At 37.0% G+C, this 20,107-nt stretch overlaps 2 protein-coding genes across 3 annotated transcripts; one reads left to right on the forward strand and one right to left on the reverse strand.

Annotated features, from left to right (window-relative positions):
- Positions 1 to 1,007: 1,007 nt before the first annotated feature.
- zic4 (zic family member 4) lies at positions 1,008 to 7,927 on the reverse strand. Of its 2 annotated transcripts, XM_065294709.2 has the most exons (3): positions 5,040 to 7,927; positions 4,314 to 4,931; positions 1,008 to 2,305 (listed from the first exon to the last, which is right to left on the reverse strand). In XM_065294709.2, the coding sequence occupies exons 1-3, from the start codon at positions 5,461 to 5,463 to the stop codon at positions 1,875 to 1,877; spliced, it is 1,473 nt and encodes a 490-aa protein (XP_065150781.1). In that variant the 5' UTR covers positions 5,464 to 7,927; the 3' UTR covers positions 1,008 to 1,874. The 2 variants fall into 2 exon arrangements, with proteins under 2 accessions (XP_065150781.1, XP_065150780.1); XM_065294708.2 differs by having other exon boundaries at positions 1,029 to 2,305; positions 4,314 to 7,923.
- A 1,926-nt stretch (positions 7,928 to 9,853) lies between these two features.
- zic1 (zic family member 1 (odd-paired homolog, Drosophila)) lies at positions 9,854 to 13,145 on the forward strand. The gene is made up of 3 exons (XM_065294710.2): positions 9,854 to 11,104; positions 11,519 to 11,682; positions 11,985 to 13,145. The coding sequence occupies exons 1-3, from the start codon at positions 10,135 to 10,137 to the stop codon at positions 12,180 to 12,182; spliced, it is 1,332 nt and encodes a 443-aa protein (XP_065150782.1). The 5' UTR covers positions 9,854 to 10,134; the 3' UTR covers positions 12,183 to 13,145.
- The last annotated feature ends 6,962 nt before the right edge of the window (positions 13,146 to 20,107 follow it).

A 20,107-nucleotide genomic window follows, 5' to 3' on the forward strand; every position in this document is an offset into this window, starting at 1 on the left:
TACCTGAAAGTAGTTTATTGGTGTAAAATTCCAAATGAATAAAGTGGAAAAAGTTTAAACAAATTTGAAAAAAAATGGACGACGAATCCGGTGACACCGAGATGTCTTTCCATGTCATCGGTGTCGTTTAGACTACATGCAGGAATCCCCATGAGTATAAAACACTTCAAAGGATCCTCGCTTCAATTGAGACCAAGCTATCCCTTTTCTTCTTAGCAGCTCTGCCACTATGAAGACAACTGTTTGGATCTTTCTTGCGGTATTTATTTTACACTACTCACTGGAGTAGTTGTCTGGCATGTAAAAACAATGGCGTTTAAAAAATACCGCTGAAATGCGTCATTTCCAGTTAAACAACATCTGCGTCCTCAAACAAATCTGATGCATAAAGTTGAGGTTAAAGTTTAAAAGAAAGCAGACGAGGAATTATGTTCTGCTCACGCTAAAAGACTCATAAACTCATTTGATTATGATGTTTTACAGCGTAAAGAAATAGGTAGGTTGCGTATCGTTGGTAGGTATTGATTGATATGCATCGATTTATTGACAAAAAAAATTGTTTAGCACTGTTAAAGTTCTTCGGATATATTATGCACCTTTTACTATTTAGTAAATTCAAAAAGAAAACGAAGACCTTGAAAAATGTTGACGAAAATGTTACACTTTAGTTGTTGCTGTCAACCTAAAAAAAAAACGAATTTATAAACTATTGAAATTAAGAAACCGCAAATTGTAGACCTACTTCTTTAAGAGCAAATATTGCATTCTTCCTGACAGGACGGAATCCACGGCATCGGCGCCCATATTATTTGAATTTGACTCGGCTTTGCTATAGAATTCCTAACTCACCATGAAGATTCACCGTCGTGAAAAAAATGTCTCTTTGTATAAAAGTCTCTTTGAAGTCTGTGTGAAAATATGCAACTCTTTCATCAATTGCTGCCCATGTAATTGGAGTGTAAAGCCAGGGAATATTTGTGTGTATAAGCAATATAATAGGGTATAGAAAGTTATTTCAATTAAGTTGCGTAAAATCTTAATATTTATTTATTTTTATTTAAAGTTTTTTGTAATTTGTATTTTTTTATAAATTCATTTCGTTTTTAAGCTTTTTTTATGTAAATGTATGTTACCAAGATGTAATATAAGAGGTCTATTATATTTGCGTCATACACAGTTTATTCAAAATACTGACAGTTACAAGGCATTTCGGTACACATTTTAAGGTCTCTGCTGCTGATAATTCGTATTTTTATAAAAATGTTTTGCTGACAAGTTTTACAAAATCACAAAATAACCACATTGATTAATGACTAATCATAAATGAAACTTCATACCAAATACAATAACACTGTTTCCATCAAATTGGCTTGGCTGGAGAAAGCACAAAAAGAGAGGAAAAGTCTACGTCTTTATGAAATTCAAATAATCCCAAATATTAATTTTGTACAAAGTATAGTAGCAAACATTTAAAAAAATGCTGAAGGACCGAACCTTACAAAATTACTGTTCACACATAGACATTAAAACGTCATCATTTACATATCTACAATTTAATAATTAAGCACTTTGGTTCAATAATACAAAAAGAAATTATTTACCAATAAAAAATAAATTAACAAGATATTTAAATCAAAGCGAAATTTACAAAATAATACAGCAACATGCGTACGATCAGTACTCTATTTAAAAGTAGAGACTCGTGACTTTTTTCAATCGATTGGTGGTTAGGCAGTGACATCAGCTGTCAGGGGCCAGTGCATCATTCAGTAAGGCAGCAATTTTAAACAAGCTTACTATTTTTACTGACTTGGCGTCAGTATGTGGCCATTCAGTCCAAAAATAAAAATGTCAAAAAGGAATATTATCTGTTTTTAGAAAGCGTCTCTTCGTTCAGGGTTGCCATACGTTGGCCCCTCTGTATGGCCCGGTGTCGATGAACCACTGGGTGGGGTTTGAGGGCCACTGGCACCGGAGCTGTGACACACGTACCATTCGCTTAAATTGGCCGGCTGGGACGATGATGAGAGTGGCTCGGAGGGAGCTGGCTCCCGTCCCAAGTCCGATGAAGGAGAAACAAGAGATGGAGTCGATGATTCGTAACCCGAACTCGGAGGTGGGGACTTGCAGTGCACCTTCATGTGTTTTCTCAAAGAGCTTGGATGCGTGTACGATTTGTCACAACCTCTGACTTTGCAGTTGTACGGCTTATCGCTGGTGTGTACGTGTGAATGCTTTTTTCGATCACTGCTGTTGGCAAACCTTCTGTCGCAGCCGTCAAATTCACATTTAAAAGGTTTTTCACCTACAACGAGAAAACAAAGATGAAATGTTAATATAGGTTAAAGAACTTTACGTACTCATCACAAATGTTCTCATTGTAACGAAACACGTCGTTATTATGAGGACATAACCAAATATATATTATCTGCCCTTCTGCATATAGGCCTAATGCATGTTAATTTGTTTAGGGTAAATCAGGTGACGCGACTCTCATGATTATATTTTTACAGCCATGTTTCTCTGATGGCAAGCCCCCTGTGATTGGGACTCACAGATTATTACACCCGTTCTGTTGCATATTGTATTTTGTTCAATGCATGTCATCTCACAGTTTTATTTACCTTTAGAATGTAGAGCATGTGAAACTCATAAAATTCGTCTGATCCACTATCTAAACTGCTATTAGGCCTGTCCCACTGTAACCATAATAGCTGCTGGAGAAGGCAGCCAGGCAATAGAAATGTTTGAATTAATTAAATTCAATCACATCATGCTTATTTCCGAAGGACATAAGCTCCAGGAGTTTATAAGACTGCGTAATTGCTGCTGTCTAATTACAGTTGCTTGCTGAATATAAATTTGACCTTCAGCTGTTGGGCCGAGAAAGCCAATCAAGAATATTAGTGCACTACAAGAAAGCAGCAGAAAGAGACCCTTGGGAAACCACAACCATAAGCAAAGATTCAAATACTGATCAAGCAAGAAAATAATCTCCCTGCCCCCGGGAATATTTGCACATAAACTAATATACGGGTATCACCTGGTTACACATAAAAATGATTCTTAGCTAAAATGTAGCTTCCAGATCATTTTTTAATGGCTATCCCATAAAAACGCATTATTTTTTAAAATAGAAAGAAGATACTACAGCACGTTAAGCTTTGCTACTAAAAATGCATAAATATTTTTTTTTAGTTTTAGTTTCTCGAATCTAAATATCGAGGCGTACTTCAAAGCATCCGAAAACAATGGCAAAATCAACAAACAATTCAAATGCATTATCACCGCGAATGTGAATTGTGATAAATATAAAGTATATCCTGTAAAGCCAAGTCAGCTGAAACCGACCTGTTGCATGCGGACAATCTACAAGTAGACAGTTTTGTGACCAGCGCATGTATAGCTTCTTATGTTGTCGCAGTAAGATACGGAAAATCAAAATAATCCTTTATTTAATGTAGTTACCATTAACGATAGACGTTTTGGACAGTTTGTCGCTAAAACCTTTATTTTAAAAGTAAAATCGTCCACTGACCTTAAGGGCAACAGGAACACAAAAGCTGCAGTCTAAGCAAAACAAAACACTGGTCTCGCTATCATCTGCTATCATGTTCATGTAGCTTGTCTTAAAGAGAGAAAATTGATGTTCGGTAAAACAAGCTAAAATATTAATTGTTCTGCTGGGTCCCCATAAATTAGCTAAATATATAATCCGCCCCATATTAACACTATATGGCTTGCAAAGTGCCTGTAACACGTGCATTGAAACTATACACAACAGATAAACAGAAAATGTCAACAAACGATCGTATTGCACAAAACTAACGTGGCCATTGCAAAACAAACATTTAGATAAACTTATTTTTCCCAGCCGACAAAACATGAAGTAAAAGGCCCCAAACAAATGAATGTGTTGCATGCTGCAGTTATAAAGTTGTAATGTAATGAACTCATACAAAAAAAAAAACACATAACAAAAGCAAAAAAGTAACATTTCACAATGCTTGTTGTTTTGCCCTTATGACTGTGTTCGTCTTTTTTTGGTGTATTAACGTGCATTAAAAAACAGCTCAAGTATGGCTTTGTATACTTTCACATCGTAAACAAACAAAAGCATGGTCTGTTTAGTTTCAATAAACAGCTTTCAGAAGATAAACTCTGCCTTCATTTGGAAAACTGGCAGCTCGCATAATTAATAGTTGCAAGCCCAAAATTTGCTTACGCTTCGTGTTTGCTGTACACGTAGTAAATTAATAGTCGTGTACGAGCATGGTTTGACTGTCCTGCGGGACATGAATTAAGACACTGACCTGTGTGTGTCCTCTTGTGGATTTTCAAGTTTTCCGAGCGGGCAAATACTTTTCCACAGCCAGGAAACGGACAGGGAAAAGGTTTCTCTCCGGTGTGCACTCTGATATGATTCACAAGTTTGTACTTGGCTTTAAACGGCTTTCCCTCTCGTGGACATTCTTCCCAAAAACAGATGTGGTTCGCTTGTTCTGGTCCTCCAACGTGCTCGACAGTCACATGTGTTACGAGTTCGTGCATGGTGCTGTAAGTTTTGGAGCAAAGTTTTTTCGCAGAGTGCTCTGGCTCCAACCACTTGCAGATAAGCTCTTGCTTGATCGGCTGTCTCATGTAACGGAAAAAGGCACCAGCTCCGTGGTGGTGTGCGCTGAGGTTCATGTTCAGATTGAGTCCGCCGTATCCGTGCAGAGGAGAACCAGTAAACGGGTCCGCCCTGGAGCTCGCCACTTGACTCAAATGATCAGACCTAACATACATTTCGGCAGGTATTCCTAACCTTATTTGTCCGTTCAAGGCTTGGCCACCTGGTGCTCCGTTAGACGGCTGCTCGTGATGAAGTCCAGGAAAGAGAGTATGGTTCCCGGGGTCGGGGTGATGACCATAGTGTCCCGGATAGCTACCTGTTGTTGAGACAAACATTCCGTGGTGAGAGGCTGAACCAGAAGTCTGGTCGGTCAGCACGGGCATGGCTTGAGCTGTCAAATCTCGCCGAATGAGGAAATCCCTACCTGCGGATAACGCCTGGGCCGTGTGAGACATAGAGTACGGGACCGTCGCCGCCTGCACCGGGCCAAAAGCTCCCGTTTGACTGGAGACCACTTCAGTGTGGCCTGCAATATGATGATTGTGGTGGTGATGGTGGTGGGGATAATGATGGGTTGGGCTGATTTTGAGGGCCGCGGAGTGCCCCATGTGTTCTGGCCCGAATGGACTCGGCCCCAGGCGGGGTTCCGCAGTCATCTCCCCAGGGTGCGAGTGAGCCATTGAGTGTGGATGGCTGCTGAACCCCGGGAAGCCTGTCACGCTCTGAGGGGTATGGTGGTGATGATGGTGATGGTGGTGAGCCCCTGCCAAGTCAACTAATCTCAGCGTCGTGTTCCGTTTGGAAAACGCGGGGTCCATCACAGGGCTTCCCAAAGCATCCACGCTCATTACTCCTAATTTTAGAATAACCTGACAGCAGGCAAAATAATAATAATGATGATGACAAATATATTTTAATCGCTTTGAAAAATACAGAAGAAAAAAATCAACTTCCCCTAAAGTTTAGTTGCTATCTCAGTGCCTACGTGGAATCCCATTCGGTTGAGAGGCAGCAGCAGGACGCTTTGATATACTGAATAGAGATTCATGGTAGGCGCTGCAGCCCGTGGAGCCAAACAATCACCGAGCGTTCTAATTGGTCAGAGCTCCGTGATTGACGTCACTCGTGACAGTTTCCAATGTGAAGAAAAATGTTTTAGTGACAGCAAACAGCTAGAGCGCATGCGTCGAGCCTCAGGCAGCAGATGAAAAAAATGTTTTTGTTATGCAAAGGTTATTGTACTTTTAACTGCATTCGCAAAGTTACATTGAAGCGATGTAATCTTTCTTAATACAACAGCGGTGGGAAATCTTCAACGTGCACTGACATTTTAAGTAAACAGAACTGAATGGATTTACACGCAACAAAATGTATACCATTATACATAAGTTCTTTCTAGAAGTCAGCGATCTGAAAAAAAAAACGCGCGCTCCGAGGGATGATGTCAAAATAACATAATAAACGCGAAAACGCCGGCTAGTTCGAAGTTAGTCGTTGTCAGTTGTATGCTGTCTTATGCTGTCGACGCCGATTTTTCTGTATTTAACCCTTTAGGTAAATGCTTTCACGACCTGTTTTCCTTATCCACACTTCTGCGTCGTCATGGGATCGGTGTCTTGTGAAAAGCGCTAAAGGGCACCTATTGTCCGAAGAAAATAAGTAACGTAAAAAGACCTGTTGTTATGATCGGGGGTAATTTTCAGCCTCAGTTGTTCAGCAGTGGCGGATCAGGAACACAGGAGGTGGTGCTTCATCAAAAGTGTACAGGGCAGCAAAGCAAATAATCTTGGCAAAACAGCTAAACTAACTGTTAAGTAAAATTCTAAATAGTTGTTATTAAACACTCATATAGTAATTATTCTGCTGACAGTGAACCTGTTATAAATAAATAAAGTGCGCTCATAAAACATTAATTTTTTAACAAATTAACAATATTTATGTAAAGATCTTGAAAGAAAAGTGTAAATCCACTACTCTTAAACACATACGCCAGAACTTTAGCAACTAAAAAAAAACATTGTCCAAAGAAGGCATTGCACAAAAATGCAAGTATTTCAATTAATATGTGGTCGGTGAGTGTCTATATCTTAAACATTGTTTTATTTGCCCGGTGGGTGTATTAACACGTGGGAAGTTGAAATGTTCAATGCGCTATGCATTCACAATAATAGGCTAAATTTCAGTCATTTAATAATCAATAAAGTTGTATAAACATAATGGTTGTTTTGTACAGTAATGTCATTTGTGCGAAAAGTTTTCTATTGTATTAATGCTTTTGAGCATAAAAGTTTTGTGAAACTTTTTTTGCCAGTATAATCCTCATGGAAGTGTGGTTCTCATAAAATAGAGACTTTCAAGGACTTCCAGAAATATTTTATTATGTAACTTTAGTCTTGACTAAAGTTCGTGTTAAATGTGAAAATCAGTTTTCTATTTCAGTGCAATTCCAATCACAGTGATCATGTAAAATGATGAGATTACAATTAAACAGTTTAATCCTTGCACAATAATACAATGGAAACGTCAGACGACAGCAACGCCAAATTGTTATCCTGTTAACCACAACTATTTTAAACTTCATCTGAATCAAATGTGCGTCAGACAAATATGACGAGTTGGGTGAATTGACCCAAAAGAATTCCAAACAAATGTAACAAAATTTATTTCAAATGTTTTAAATCTTTATTAACCTAAGATTTATATTATAGATGGACGTATCGACAGTATTTGCATTTATACTCATGCTTATCGATGAAAATGAAAATAATTGATACTCCCATGCTTATCCAACTTTACACTGGTGAGTGGTCTGCATCTTTTTGGCTTTCCGTATGTTTCTGCATCCACGAAAGCATCACATCGGACAACAGCCGCAGGATAATACAGAATTAAACTTGTTTCGTTTAATTTTTGGTTCCACAACTAAAACATTAAAAAACTTTACTGTTACTAAATGGCATTTTAACGTTTTAAATGTATATATTTAGAAGCTTTTGTGAACAAAACACAATCTAAATAAAAATATTACAAACACACGATCTCTTCACCTTCCTTTTGATTAAGGTCAAGTTGCATTCAATTATTGATGCACATGAACTGGAATTCCCTTAAGAAACGTCATGAATTGATCTGTCAAGCCTCTGGTGACAAAGCAACACCATCCATGTCATAAATAAGTAAACATTGTGTGAACTATGACGAATAGTAAAGATGTTAGTCAAATGGCTAAGGCTCAGTTGGTCACAGCTGCATTCTCCAGGCATTTATTTTGCAAAAAAAAAAGTTTCAGGGGAACTTTTAGTTACAGATAAATAAACTTGTGAAAAATTTTGACAGAAAACATAACAAATTTACGTTTAGTTGAAACTTATATACATTGTATTGATATATATATATATATATATATATATATATATATATATATATATATATATATATATATATATATATAATGTAGGAAAAACATGTATAGGCTTTTGCTCACCCTTTGTGCGCACTTTGGGTTGATATGTTTAGGACCTAAATTATGAAAAACAAGATGAATGCCACTAAGAAGAATTGGCGCGTTTATCCTTTTTAAACATTTTAACTATATTGTTTTACTACGTCCTTCTCTTAGAAAAAACACAACATTTTTTCTCGTGCCTCTTCAACATGCCTTTTAGCTAATTAAGTTGTTCCACACAGTGCTTCTGTATAAGCACATTATAATGTTTTCATGTGTTTATTGTTCTCGGTAAGTAATACCCAATGATTTCAGCATTTAAAATTCATTTTCTCCTTACGTCATGAATCTTACCGTTTTCCACATGTTGAAGACATCTTCCAGATTTCTTTAATAAAGATAACGTCCTTAAGACAAAACTTTCAGCTCAACAGCTTCCATTGGCTCTTTCTTTCTCTCTGGAAGGAGTTTGGGAGTGCATGGAGCTGAATGCTGCAGTCTGGATGATATTTTAATGGCTCGTCTGTTCATGCGGCTTTGAACTCCAGCCGCCGGAGTTTCCTGCAGAGAGAAATCCCACTTCACAACTTCCACAACCCACAACTTTTACACGCACAAGGGTGATACATTACGGCCTTAATCTTCCAAAAGCACAGGTTGATAATATGAATAACACAACGACTCACCTCATTCGCAGGTTTGATTCTATTACCTGCCGTCTGAAAGCATCTGTTGAAGGCCCACTGCGTTTAGGCACAGACTACTAATTTAAAGAAAAAAAAAGTGTTTCCATGGCGTTTCACATCATGTGAAGTTTACGTTAGCAACAGCATCATGAATGAAGTGGTGTGCAGAAGCGCGCCCTGGGACTTTTACGGCGCATTCCAAAACCAGCGAGGCAACAGTTTCCTACTGATATCAAGAAACTGTCATTAAAATAGATCATGTCAAGACAAGAAAACAACCAAAAACATAATGCATAACTAGGAAATAGCCACAGCTGAAGTAGCCAACAAAAGCGTATTGTGGACAGAATTTAATTTTGCATTATACATGGACTGGCCTGTTATTTATCAATGCTGACGGCATTAGCTCCCAAAATAGTATTAAATATATTATTACAGTTTTTTTTAAACATGTTACCACTCAAATGCATGTCTGCGGGGCAGGTGAAAACCATGTGCTCTTAATTTTATTAGAAAATATTTTTTATTTATTAATATTTTAAATTCATTATTTTTCTTTCCACCATGTCGGTATTTATCAAATTACTTATTTATTTGTTGTTTCTATTTTTGGAAAGTACTGATTATGAAAATATCATGTGTGATGTAGTTTTTTGTTTCTTCACTCAACACATGCACGAGTCCTCTATGCCTTATTCCGAATTTTCACCAAGTGTTTACTAGATGCACGCAGGTTTACTCAGCTCTGGAGTAACACTGCCTCTCAGAGCATGCAGAATGCTAACAGATCAGGCCTCCACAGAAGTAGGCCAAACGTGGAAGTCCTCTGTCTAGAACAAAAGCTATTATTCGGCCATGCATTCACTAAACTCTGTTTTCTGAATTTTAACATCCAGAGCAAAATCACAGTCAGCAAGCTCCCGACAATCCCATAGATTGATGATGTAAACCGACCAATCGTACTGATGCTGAGGCATGGCGGGCTGTTATTTGGTGAGTGAATGTTAGTAGGGGGAGAGCGCCCTCTCCAATGATGGTCCAAGCACGGGGTCACGTGCTGCCCCCCTCCTTCCCCATTCATCAGGGGTGGACTGTGTTGTCTTTTCAATTCATTTATCTGCAGGAATGATTGCGACTATCAGTCTGAAGCTCACCGCCTGACTGAGGAGGTGAAAGTTGCGCCACAGGAAGATAAACCGCAAAAGACAATATTGCACATGATTTGCGTGTGCATCGGATGAGCAGGAGAGGGGAAATTCCTCTCCACTAAAAAGTAAATAGAAATAGGGGATCGGAGTTTGCCTTGCACACTTAAGTCAGAGAAATAGCAAGCAGAGACAGTTGCTACAGATTCTTCCTATTTCAGTCTCCACCGCTGTAGACTGAAGATGCTCTTGGACGCAGGACCACAGTATCCCACCATTGGAGTGACTACTTTCGGCTCCACCAGACATCACTCAACAGGCGAAGTTACAGACAGAGAAGTGGCTTTGGGCATCAATCCGTTCGCCGACGGTATGGGCGCTTTCAAGATCAACCACAGCTCCCATGATCTTGGTTCTGGGCAAACAGCGTTTTCCTCGCAGGCACCCGGTTACGCCGCCGCCGCTGCCTTGGGACACCATCACCACCCTACTCATGTCAGCTCTTACTCTACCGCCGCCTTTAACTCCACTCGGGACTTTCTCTTTCGAAATCGGGGCTTCGGTGACGCCACGAGCGCGCAGCACAGTCTGTTTGCCTCCGCCGCCGGAAGTTTTGCCGGACCACATGGACACTCTGATGCCGCTGGGCACCTGCTCTTTCCGGGACTGCACGAACAAGCGGCCACGCACGCCTCTTCCAACGTGGTGAACAGTCAGATGCGCCTTGGTTTTTCCGGGGACATGTACGGAAGGGCAGAGCAATATGGTCATGTCGCGAGTCCCAGGTCCGAGCATTACGCTTCGACTCAGTTACACGGCTATGGCCCCATGAACATGAATATGGCTGCCCACCACGGGGCAGGGGCCTTCTTTCGATACATGAGACAGCCCATAAAACAAGAACTCATCTGCAAATGGGTCGAACCAGAGCAATTGACGAATCCGAAAAAGTCCTGCAACAAAACTTTCAGCACCATGCACGAGCTTGTGACCCACCTGACCGTGGAGCACGTTGGAGGACCAGAACAGTCGAATCACATTTGCTTTTGGGAAGAGTGTGCCCGTGAAGGAAAACCGTTTAAAGCGAAGTACAAACTTGTAAATCATATCAGAGTGCACACCGGAGAAAAACCGTTTCCATGTCCGTTTCCTGGCTGTGGAAAAGTATTTGCCCGATCGGAAAATCTAAAAATTCACAAAAGAACACACACCGGTAAGATATAAATAATTGTTCTTACTAAATCAATTAAAATACTAACATTATTTATCTTGTTACTATTTTATTAATCTGAATAAATATTTCTTGAAAGTCATGCAAATAATGCAAATATATTATTTTTAAACACACCAATACATATTTGTATATTAAAATTGTTATGTCTGTTCTTTATGACTTGTATAATATCAGATAAATTGTGTAGGTAAAATATACCAATGTAAAATAAGCTGAATAATTATAGCGGGATTTTAAAGGGATATTTTGCCGTGCAAAACTTTTTTATTGCATTTAAAAAATCAAAACAATCTGTTAAAGATCACATTTTCCTAAAAACCTTCTCAATTAAAATACAAAGAAAGTATCATCCTAAAATGTATAAGATTTTTGAAAGATATTTGTCTTTGTTAGGTGAAAAACCTTTCAAGTGTGAGTTTGAGGGGTGTGACAGGCGCTTTGCGAACAGCAGTGACCGTAAGAAACACATGCACGTCCATACTTCTGACAAACCCTATCTCTGCAAAATGTGTGATAAATCCTACACACACCCAAGCTCCCTCCGGAAACACATGAAGGTAACAATAACATTACGGTCATATTTTTTTCATATGCAAAAATGCATGTATATAATGTGTATCTTTATTAATTTACTTATCGTTGTTAATTTTCTAAAAATGTTAAGTTGTTTTTTCTGACAATTTTTTTTTCAGCAAAGCTATAACTAATAATAATAATAATAATAATAGTGGGACAATAAAAATAATAATATGCAATAATAATCAGTCCCAATTGTTTGTTATTATTTTCTTATGAGGAGCAATAATGAATCATACATCATATAGCCTAACACACTGTTTTCTGTTTGGCTTGAACGCAGGTTCACGAGTCATCTTCTCAAGGGTCCCAACCCTCTCCAGCAGCCAGCTCGGGCTACGAGTCATCCACGCCGCCCACCATCGTGTCCCCTTCCACAGAAAACCAGAGCAGCAGTTCCATATCACCAGCATCGTCCACAGTCCACCACACGAGCAGTCACAGCGCCCTGTCGTCAAATTTTAATGAATGGTACGTGTAAATATTTTCAAAAGACTGCAGAATTAAGACTGCTTTGGAACCAGGACTCAAAAATCAACCTATTCTCGCGTGGACCTACATATACACACAATGTGAAGAATCTGATGAAGGTTTTCTTATACGGCTGTCGAAACAGAGAGCATTGCATGGACGGAGTATGCAAAGCTCTTATAACAGCCTTTTTCCACAATTTCCTTTCTCTCTTTTTTTTGTTCTTCATAATTTCGGAAGATGCACAGCGAACTCAATTGCATGCTACCAGCAGGTCACCGCCTGTTTCTTCTTTTTTTATTTTTTGTACATAAAGATTCACCTAGTTTAAAATGTAATATTTTATTTTGTAAATAGTCATAATACAGTTTAAGGGAATTTGTGAAAAATGTGGTCCCTAGATATATGGAAATGAAATGGTTTTACGAATATTGCGATGAATAGTCTTGACTGAAAAGAATGTTATAGTTTATGTGTACCAAATGTGAATTACCCAGTATTACCACAGTCTACACGTTTACCTAACCGATTAGTATTAATGTGCTTTTGTATCCAGTGCAACATTTCGTCTCCAGTCCAGTCTGAGTAGCACACAGTTGTTGTTATTTAATGTCATGTCGATAAACCGTGTAGTGAAAGCCTGAAGCTCCGTGTCAATCTTGTTTATGTAAGTGATAAAATATAAAACTATCTGTCTATTGCATTGGCAATTGCAAGAAATTATTACTTGTATATAACTCAATTTTCCATATTTATCCGCATGTAAAGGACCGGTAACACATGTTAGAGATAATCGGTATTTATGGAAAATGCGTACGTAGGGTATGTAAAATTTAGTTTACAAAATAATGTTTGGTTACTTTTCGTACAATATTAAAGAATTAAACGTACAAAAAATGCATTCAATATTTTATTTCTCAGCTGTGCTAAACGATTAAATTGAAGGTTGATACATTTCAAACTTCACAAGTAATTTCTGTGACCTATTTATTTCATTTTTATTTATATTTTTTATAAATAGACTCTAAATTAAAATATCACACAACTGCAACTATAATCACTAGGGTTAGGTATTTAAAGAGTCGGTCTTTATAATTTTATCCTTAACATTGAATTTTGAACTGCAAAGAAAAAAAAAACAATAGAATTTAGTTTAATTTTAGTACTACATAAACCAATGTTTTTGTTTGCACCACTAATTCGGCAGGACGAATGTTTAAGTAATTTAATTTTCACTTTTATAAACCCTCATTATTCTGAAAGACTAAATATGACCACGTCCCTGGAGTGACGTTTTAATGCATTATCCGACAAATCGTGACAGATTTACTTATCTAGTTGGTCTTATTTAAATATTTTGCACGACTTAACTCCCGTCATGCCATTACTTAATTATGCTTGTTTGGGACCAGTATATGGTAGAAGTGAAGGAGTAAAAACTTAAACAAGAAAAGAGTGACTATTGGGCTTTTGTTCTTGGTTGCAACTTGCTTTCTCGCCCCATTAGGCACATCAAGATCGTGAGCGTGCTTAATATCACGAGTGTGCAGTTCTCGCAGAGGGATTTTGCCAACTACACTAGACTCTATTTGGTACATTAAAATATACGAAATGATCTATTGTTTAACCAGAATCCGTCTTTTTCTTCTTCACGGTCAAAAGTGCATAGTTTTCCAGAACGAGAGAGGGAATGTATACCTGCAGGGAGGGGGCAATCTGAGCGCTTGTAAGTCCAGGCGAGCAAGCAGTCTGTACTATTAGGAGTAGCATGCATGCATTGCAACTTTGTGTGTGTGTGTCTCAGATAACACAAGATCATTAGCATGTGCAAATTTAAGCTGTGCCCCAAGGCTATGAAACTAATGAATCGAGCATTGCAGCGATTCTAATTCGTGGCCATTTGGATTTATTTTTGTTTTCAAATGTGGTTCGACGACATGCTAGTTGCAAAGCAGTGCTTTGTCGCTTCAAGGAAAATGTGATATCATATACTCGACAGTGTTTACATGTTCCTCTTGGGGGTGTGCACAAGTGCAGGCGCGTGTGTGGACTGATGTGCGCGTGCATGCGGGTGAGAAATAGCCCACCTACAAGAGATACTGACTTGGAGAAAATATAAACATATTGGCACATAAACAGTAGGGGCGAATGCGGAATGCATTATGTTGGAGGTGATTTTTTTCGAAATATGTTCATATTCTTCCTCCACGGGTTATTAGGTTTTGAGATATGTGAATGATGGTAATAAAATGAATTGTTCGACTCTATTTAACACTCTATCTATTCAAACGTTATGGTACATTTTCATTCATGCACCGTTAGAGTAGTAGTAGAAAGTGTTATGTATTGATCCGTACAATGGAATACACATTTTAAAAACGTTTCGCTTGCTTGTTATCCTCATTACTTCTATATATATATATTTTTTTTTTCTTTTCCTTACCCAAAAAATAAAAATAGCCTACAGAAATAACAGCGATAGAGAAACGGCATTACAATGTGGCTGTGTTAGATTGTTTCATGGATATAATTATTAACTAAAATATTATCTGCTTGTATCAGTTTTCTTAATGTAATACAAACATTCACTCTTATTTAAAACAGTTTAAAGTTATTTAGGTGGAATAGGCCAATATTAAGGTCGAGTTACAGTTCATAAGCACGAAACGATCGCCACAATATTTTCAAATTGTCAAAACGAATCAACATGTCTTATTTCCTTATTTACAATTTAAAACCACATGTAAGCGTTTTACATAAGACAGAAAAACTATGAGAAAAGTAAAGGCCTTTTGAATATCGGAAAACTCTCCCCGACAGAATGTCGATTATATAAGTTTACAAAGACTAAAAGTTTGCGTTTATTTTGTGTGAAACTCTGAACTTTGTCTAATACGGTCCTAAAAGTCATAAAACATAACAAGTTATTGACATTTTCCCCCAACGCACATAAATATCACAAAGCCTAAAACAAACCACATTCGCTACTAGTGTTTCTTTACAGAGCGAACTTTCAGTTTAAAAAATAAATTATGAAAGTCTTACATAATGTATTGCTTGTTTTAAGGCCCTTCATTGTGTTTTACACAGTTAGATACTGAACTGTATGTAAACTCAGTGCTGAACTTCTGTGTTTGTTACACAGCTGTTGTCTAGAGATAAATGTAATGCTGCGCTCTCTCTCTCTCTCTCTCTCTCTCTCTCTCTCTCTCTGTAATGTAAAGAAGCTGACAGTTTTCTCCTCTCATTCGTATGCGCTTGACCTTTCTCTGACTTCAGTGCTGTCTAGTTGGGGTGAACATGTTAAAATGAGAGTGGGATGAGAAAAAAGACATTTAAACTTGAACGCAGGGTGCAAATTGACAAGAGCGCGCCAGTCTGTGGAGTGTGACTGTTATTTTATATTGAGATGGATGATTATTTTCAGAGTATTTATCATTGCTTTGTAAAGAAAGCGGTACGGAGTCATAGAGCAATGAAATGCAAATAGATTTTTTTTTAGTTTTGTTAGGCCAGGAGGGCATGCAGAACAATAGGCCTACCTTTCTTATACCATAATATACAGTCTTATATTAACCGAGCAACCACACAGAAGTGTTTTAAAGCAAATACGTAAAAATAAACAACAACGGGAAATAAATTTACAAATTTAGTGTTTATGCGCGCGAAGGTTAAATAAACATCGTTGACATTTTATGTTATATTGTTACAATGTAATTACGAAGTAATATACATATGAACATCATTTACGTAATATAATCATATTTTGAGTGATTTCATTTTGTATTTTTTAAAATTAATTATACTTAATTAAATTCGCATGTGTAACAAATACACTTTATTATAAAGTGCTACTAAAACAATTAGATAAAAATAATATTGTAAGAGACCCAACAGCAGCCTGGAGATGTCTGGTGAACCTGGCCAAACCTTCATTGAACATGTCTCCATGCTGTTTTTTTTACTCTGTCCCACAGCTTGGATTCACACTGCTAGAAAAAGAGCCGTCAACTAATATGAGTCATAAGGGTTTTTGTGACCCCTCCAACATTAGTTGTGGACACCATGACACGCTATTAGGTTTGGACTACAGAAGATTTGTGGAGGCGCTGACATTGTCTATGTTGTCGTGTTCCCTTGACACGTTGCTAAATGGGGTCATCCCAATTAGTTGTTTGGGGCAAAGCTGGACTTCAGCAGGGATATTCGCACCCTGTAGCAGTGTCCAGGGATAAAAAAAATAGACAGTCTATCAAAACAATACATTTAATAAAATGACTTGCATCTGTGAACCAAACAATGCATAAAACAGTACAAAAATACAGAAAACTATACAGCTATATAGGCTGTATTTACACTTTAATTAATGTGTGAATGTAAATATAAAATATTTAAATGGAGTTCTGTTGCAGAACAAACACTTATTTTGAAACACATGGTTTAGGGGTGACATTTGATTACCTGTGGTGATATCAGGTAATCTTTTTTTAATGGAAAATGTTATTGTGTGTGTGTGTTTATATTTTTTATTTACTCGTCTCAGATGAAAGCAGCTTGTGGACATCTGCTCGTTTAATTGCATCTCATCAGTATAATAAATGTTAAAGTCTGGAGGTGAGGCAATAGATTGGAACAATCAGATAATGGCTCTTCAAATGGAGTCTCAGAAGGTTATTCATTAAAGAAGTCATTTGTAAACTTAATGCACTTATAAAATAACTGAACACTGAGTCTTTCTGCATTTGATTGACACAAAGGGGAAAATATATGAGTCAGTTATATAGAGTATACCGTATGTATTTGGATTCAAAACTGAATGGTACCTTCAACATGTTATCCGAAAATATTGTGCATCCGAAAACAATTATTATTATTAACATTACACACATAGGCCTATCAAGTTTGCTGAGCATCAATGGCGTGTGGATCAGTAAAAGCTTTTTGCAAAGTCAAATAAAAATAGGCAAAAAGGGGAAATCTTCTCCTTATATCAATGTCTGTACTCTCTTAACAGAGTGCAAACTTGTCCTTCTGAAGTGTGTGTTGAAAACAGTATACATTTCAAGCATCCAGTGAAGTTTTCCGGCTCTAGATTAAATCAGAATACAGAGAACTAATTAAAACATGCTGTAAAATGCTCCTCAATTAACATAATCATTGACCTCATTAATATTGTGCATTGAACCAGAGAGGGAAAGTTTGGGCTCTTTGTAATTAGATACAAATATATGTTTGCATCTCAGAAACAGTTGTTTTGAACCTCAAACACACCTTTCTATAAAGATAACATTTTGGAGGGAAATTATGTTTGCAGTTTGGAGTTACTGAATGTCCTTCACAAACAATTAAGATTTTTTTCTGATGAAAGGCTATTTGATGAACATTAGAGGTCAGAAATGAAATGTGCAACCCCCTGTTGTTATAACCTACAGGTCACTGGATTATAATAATGTGACAATGGTCTACAGCTAATGCGATTGGCTGATAGTATCATTTGTTGACTGCTGTATACATTATATATTTGTTGACTAAGTGATAGTGATCAAAATATTTCCATATGCCACACTTTATAGTCCATGTGCAGGTTTGCTTTGACCACAACAAATAGCTTTAAAGCACGGGTTGTTGAATGCTTTATTCTGATTGGTTGAGAAATGTTTCACGGGTGTTGATTATTTATCTGTAAAACGCACACCTACCCTGTCAAATGTCTTAAAAAGAGCCACCAGAGCAATGTTTGTGGTAACCGTGGTATAAGCTGAATAATTGACTCCGGTCCTATGAATTATTTGAAAATAATGCACACACCTGTTATAACCTTGGGCGCGCATTATTTTAGAATAATTCAACTGCCCGTAACAAACACATCACAATTAACAAAAAACACTTTTTTTAATTTAAGACATGTCCACTGTAGTGAAAACAGTCATTTTACTTAAATACATTTCATTCCTAGCTTATTTTCTTTCATAAAATGTTTTTTGTTGAGATGGCAATCATTAGAATAAATAAATAAATAAGTAGGTTGGCAAGGTCACACCTCCTCACATGTGATGTCATTCAACAGCCAAGTTCAAAATGACATGGATAACATGCGAGATATAAGATAAAACGTACATGCTGGGTCTTAGGAGGATGTCTATATTTGGTTACTTCTTAAATAAGTTACCACACAATTGTTAATAAAACTTAATTCATGAGGTAAGTAAAATCTGACATATCAAATCATTTTGGAAGGACTATGTGTTCTTTCCATTTTCTTTTAAAGGCTTGGGTTATTTTGTACAAAAATCCTTTTGTAAGAGGAGTCAGAGTTCAAGAGCAATAAATTAAATCCTTGACATCAAAGAAAAAAAAACTTTGTTTTGGCAATTTATGATGCTGTAGTTGCCATGAAGCCATTTCATACTAAAGTCCACCATTCAGCTCTGCTACTTATTTCAAGACTTCATTAAATGCATTGTTCCAATACATTTTCATGGCAATTCATATACGTGGCTAATTCATACGACCACATTTATATGTTTTTGTACGATTTGCTTTCACCCCTGTGACGTTGGGGTTAGGGGTGGGGTTTTATTATTGTTTATTCAATTTTTTGTACAATTCACTTTGTACAAAAGTATGAATTATACAACTTGTAAGATACAAACAAATTATGATAGCTTCATATCTATTTTCACCTTTATATACTGTTAAAAATTTCTGTAGACATTACAGCATTACTGGCAGCAGTTTACTGTAAATTTAAATTTTTGTTATTTACTGACAGCAGTTTGTTCAAAGATAAATTAACAGTAACAAGACTTTATCTACAGGAAAAAAATTATATATGCAAAGCGTTTCTGGGAACCAAAATCAGATGAAAAAATGAAAAAGGTTGATGAGGATTTTTGTTTCCCAGAATGCGTTGCGTTTTCTGTATAGAGAAAGACTTGCTAATGTTTAATATAAATTTTTCTTTGAACAAACTGTTGCCAAAAAAATTTATAAATATAAATCTACAGTAAGTTACTGAATAAACTGCTGCAAAACTACAGCAAATATTTGCTTAAAGTGTAGAGATAGTGAACACGCTTGATAGAGATGTTATTATTACTGCTTGCTGGCAATGTTTTCCCATTATATGTCATCGCACGAGTTAAAATTTCACAAGGCATAGTTTGCATTACACAGGGGCTTTTTAAACAAGTGCTTTTTGTCTGGTTCAGGCTTACGACCGAGCCGTTATGATCTCAGTGTTTCGCACCAGATAAAATCTCACAGTTACCATCTTGTAAAAGTCACCATGTAGTGTGTGTGTGTGTGTGGGGTGATATCAAATCTCCAATACCAAAGATCCACCTCTTGGTATGAAAGTTATTAGATTGACTTAAAAATGTCAACATTTTTATTTGCTGGTATAAATATGCAATGCATATAAATATATTTTTTCTTTTATTTCTTAGATCAGAGATTGTTTCTGATAAGAAATGTTGAGAAGGTATGGTGATAAAATTGCTTAATAAAACCAAACACAAGCAAGGCACAAGTATTGCATTCTACAGAAAGAAGATATTCAATGCCAGATGTACTACAGTTATGCAGATATAATAATTTAATAATTTGTGTGAGCAGACCGGGGCTCAGTCGTTCCGAGTCAGCTACCTTCTCATGATTGATAATTATCAGCCCAAATACCTTGGCTTAGACCAGGTGGTTGCCATTTATTACGTTTCTTTCCTTTGCTCTAATTAATTACTAATTGATTTTAGCACCTGCATTGGCAAAACAGACCTTGTTTTTATCTCAAAGAGGACTCGTTTTACACTGTAAACTATAACTGTACTTATTATTCTTTTGTTCACCTGATCATAAAGCAGTAAAATTTTTATTTGGTTTGTTATTGTTTAAAAAAAATTATATATATGTTACCTAATTCTACACAATAATACA

This window comes from Paramisgurnus dabryanus, chromosome 22, assembly GCF_030506205.2.
Source record: "Paramisgurnus dabryanus chromosome 22, PD_genome_1.1, whole genome shotgun sequence".
Classification (NCBI taxonomy): Eukaryota; Metazoa; Chordata; class Actinopteri; order Cypriniformes; family Cobitidae; genus Paramisgurnus; species Paramisgurnus dabryanus.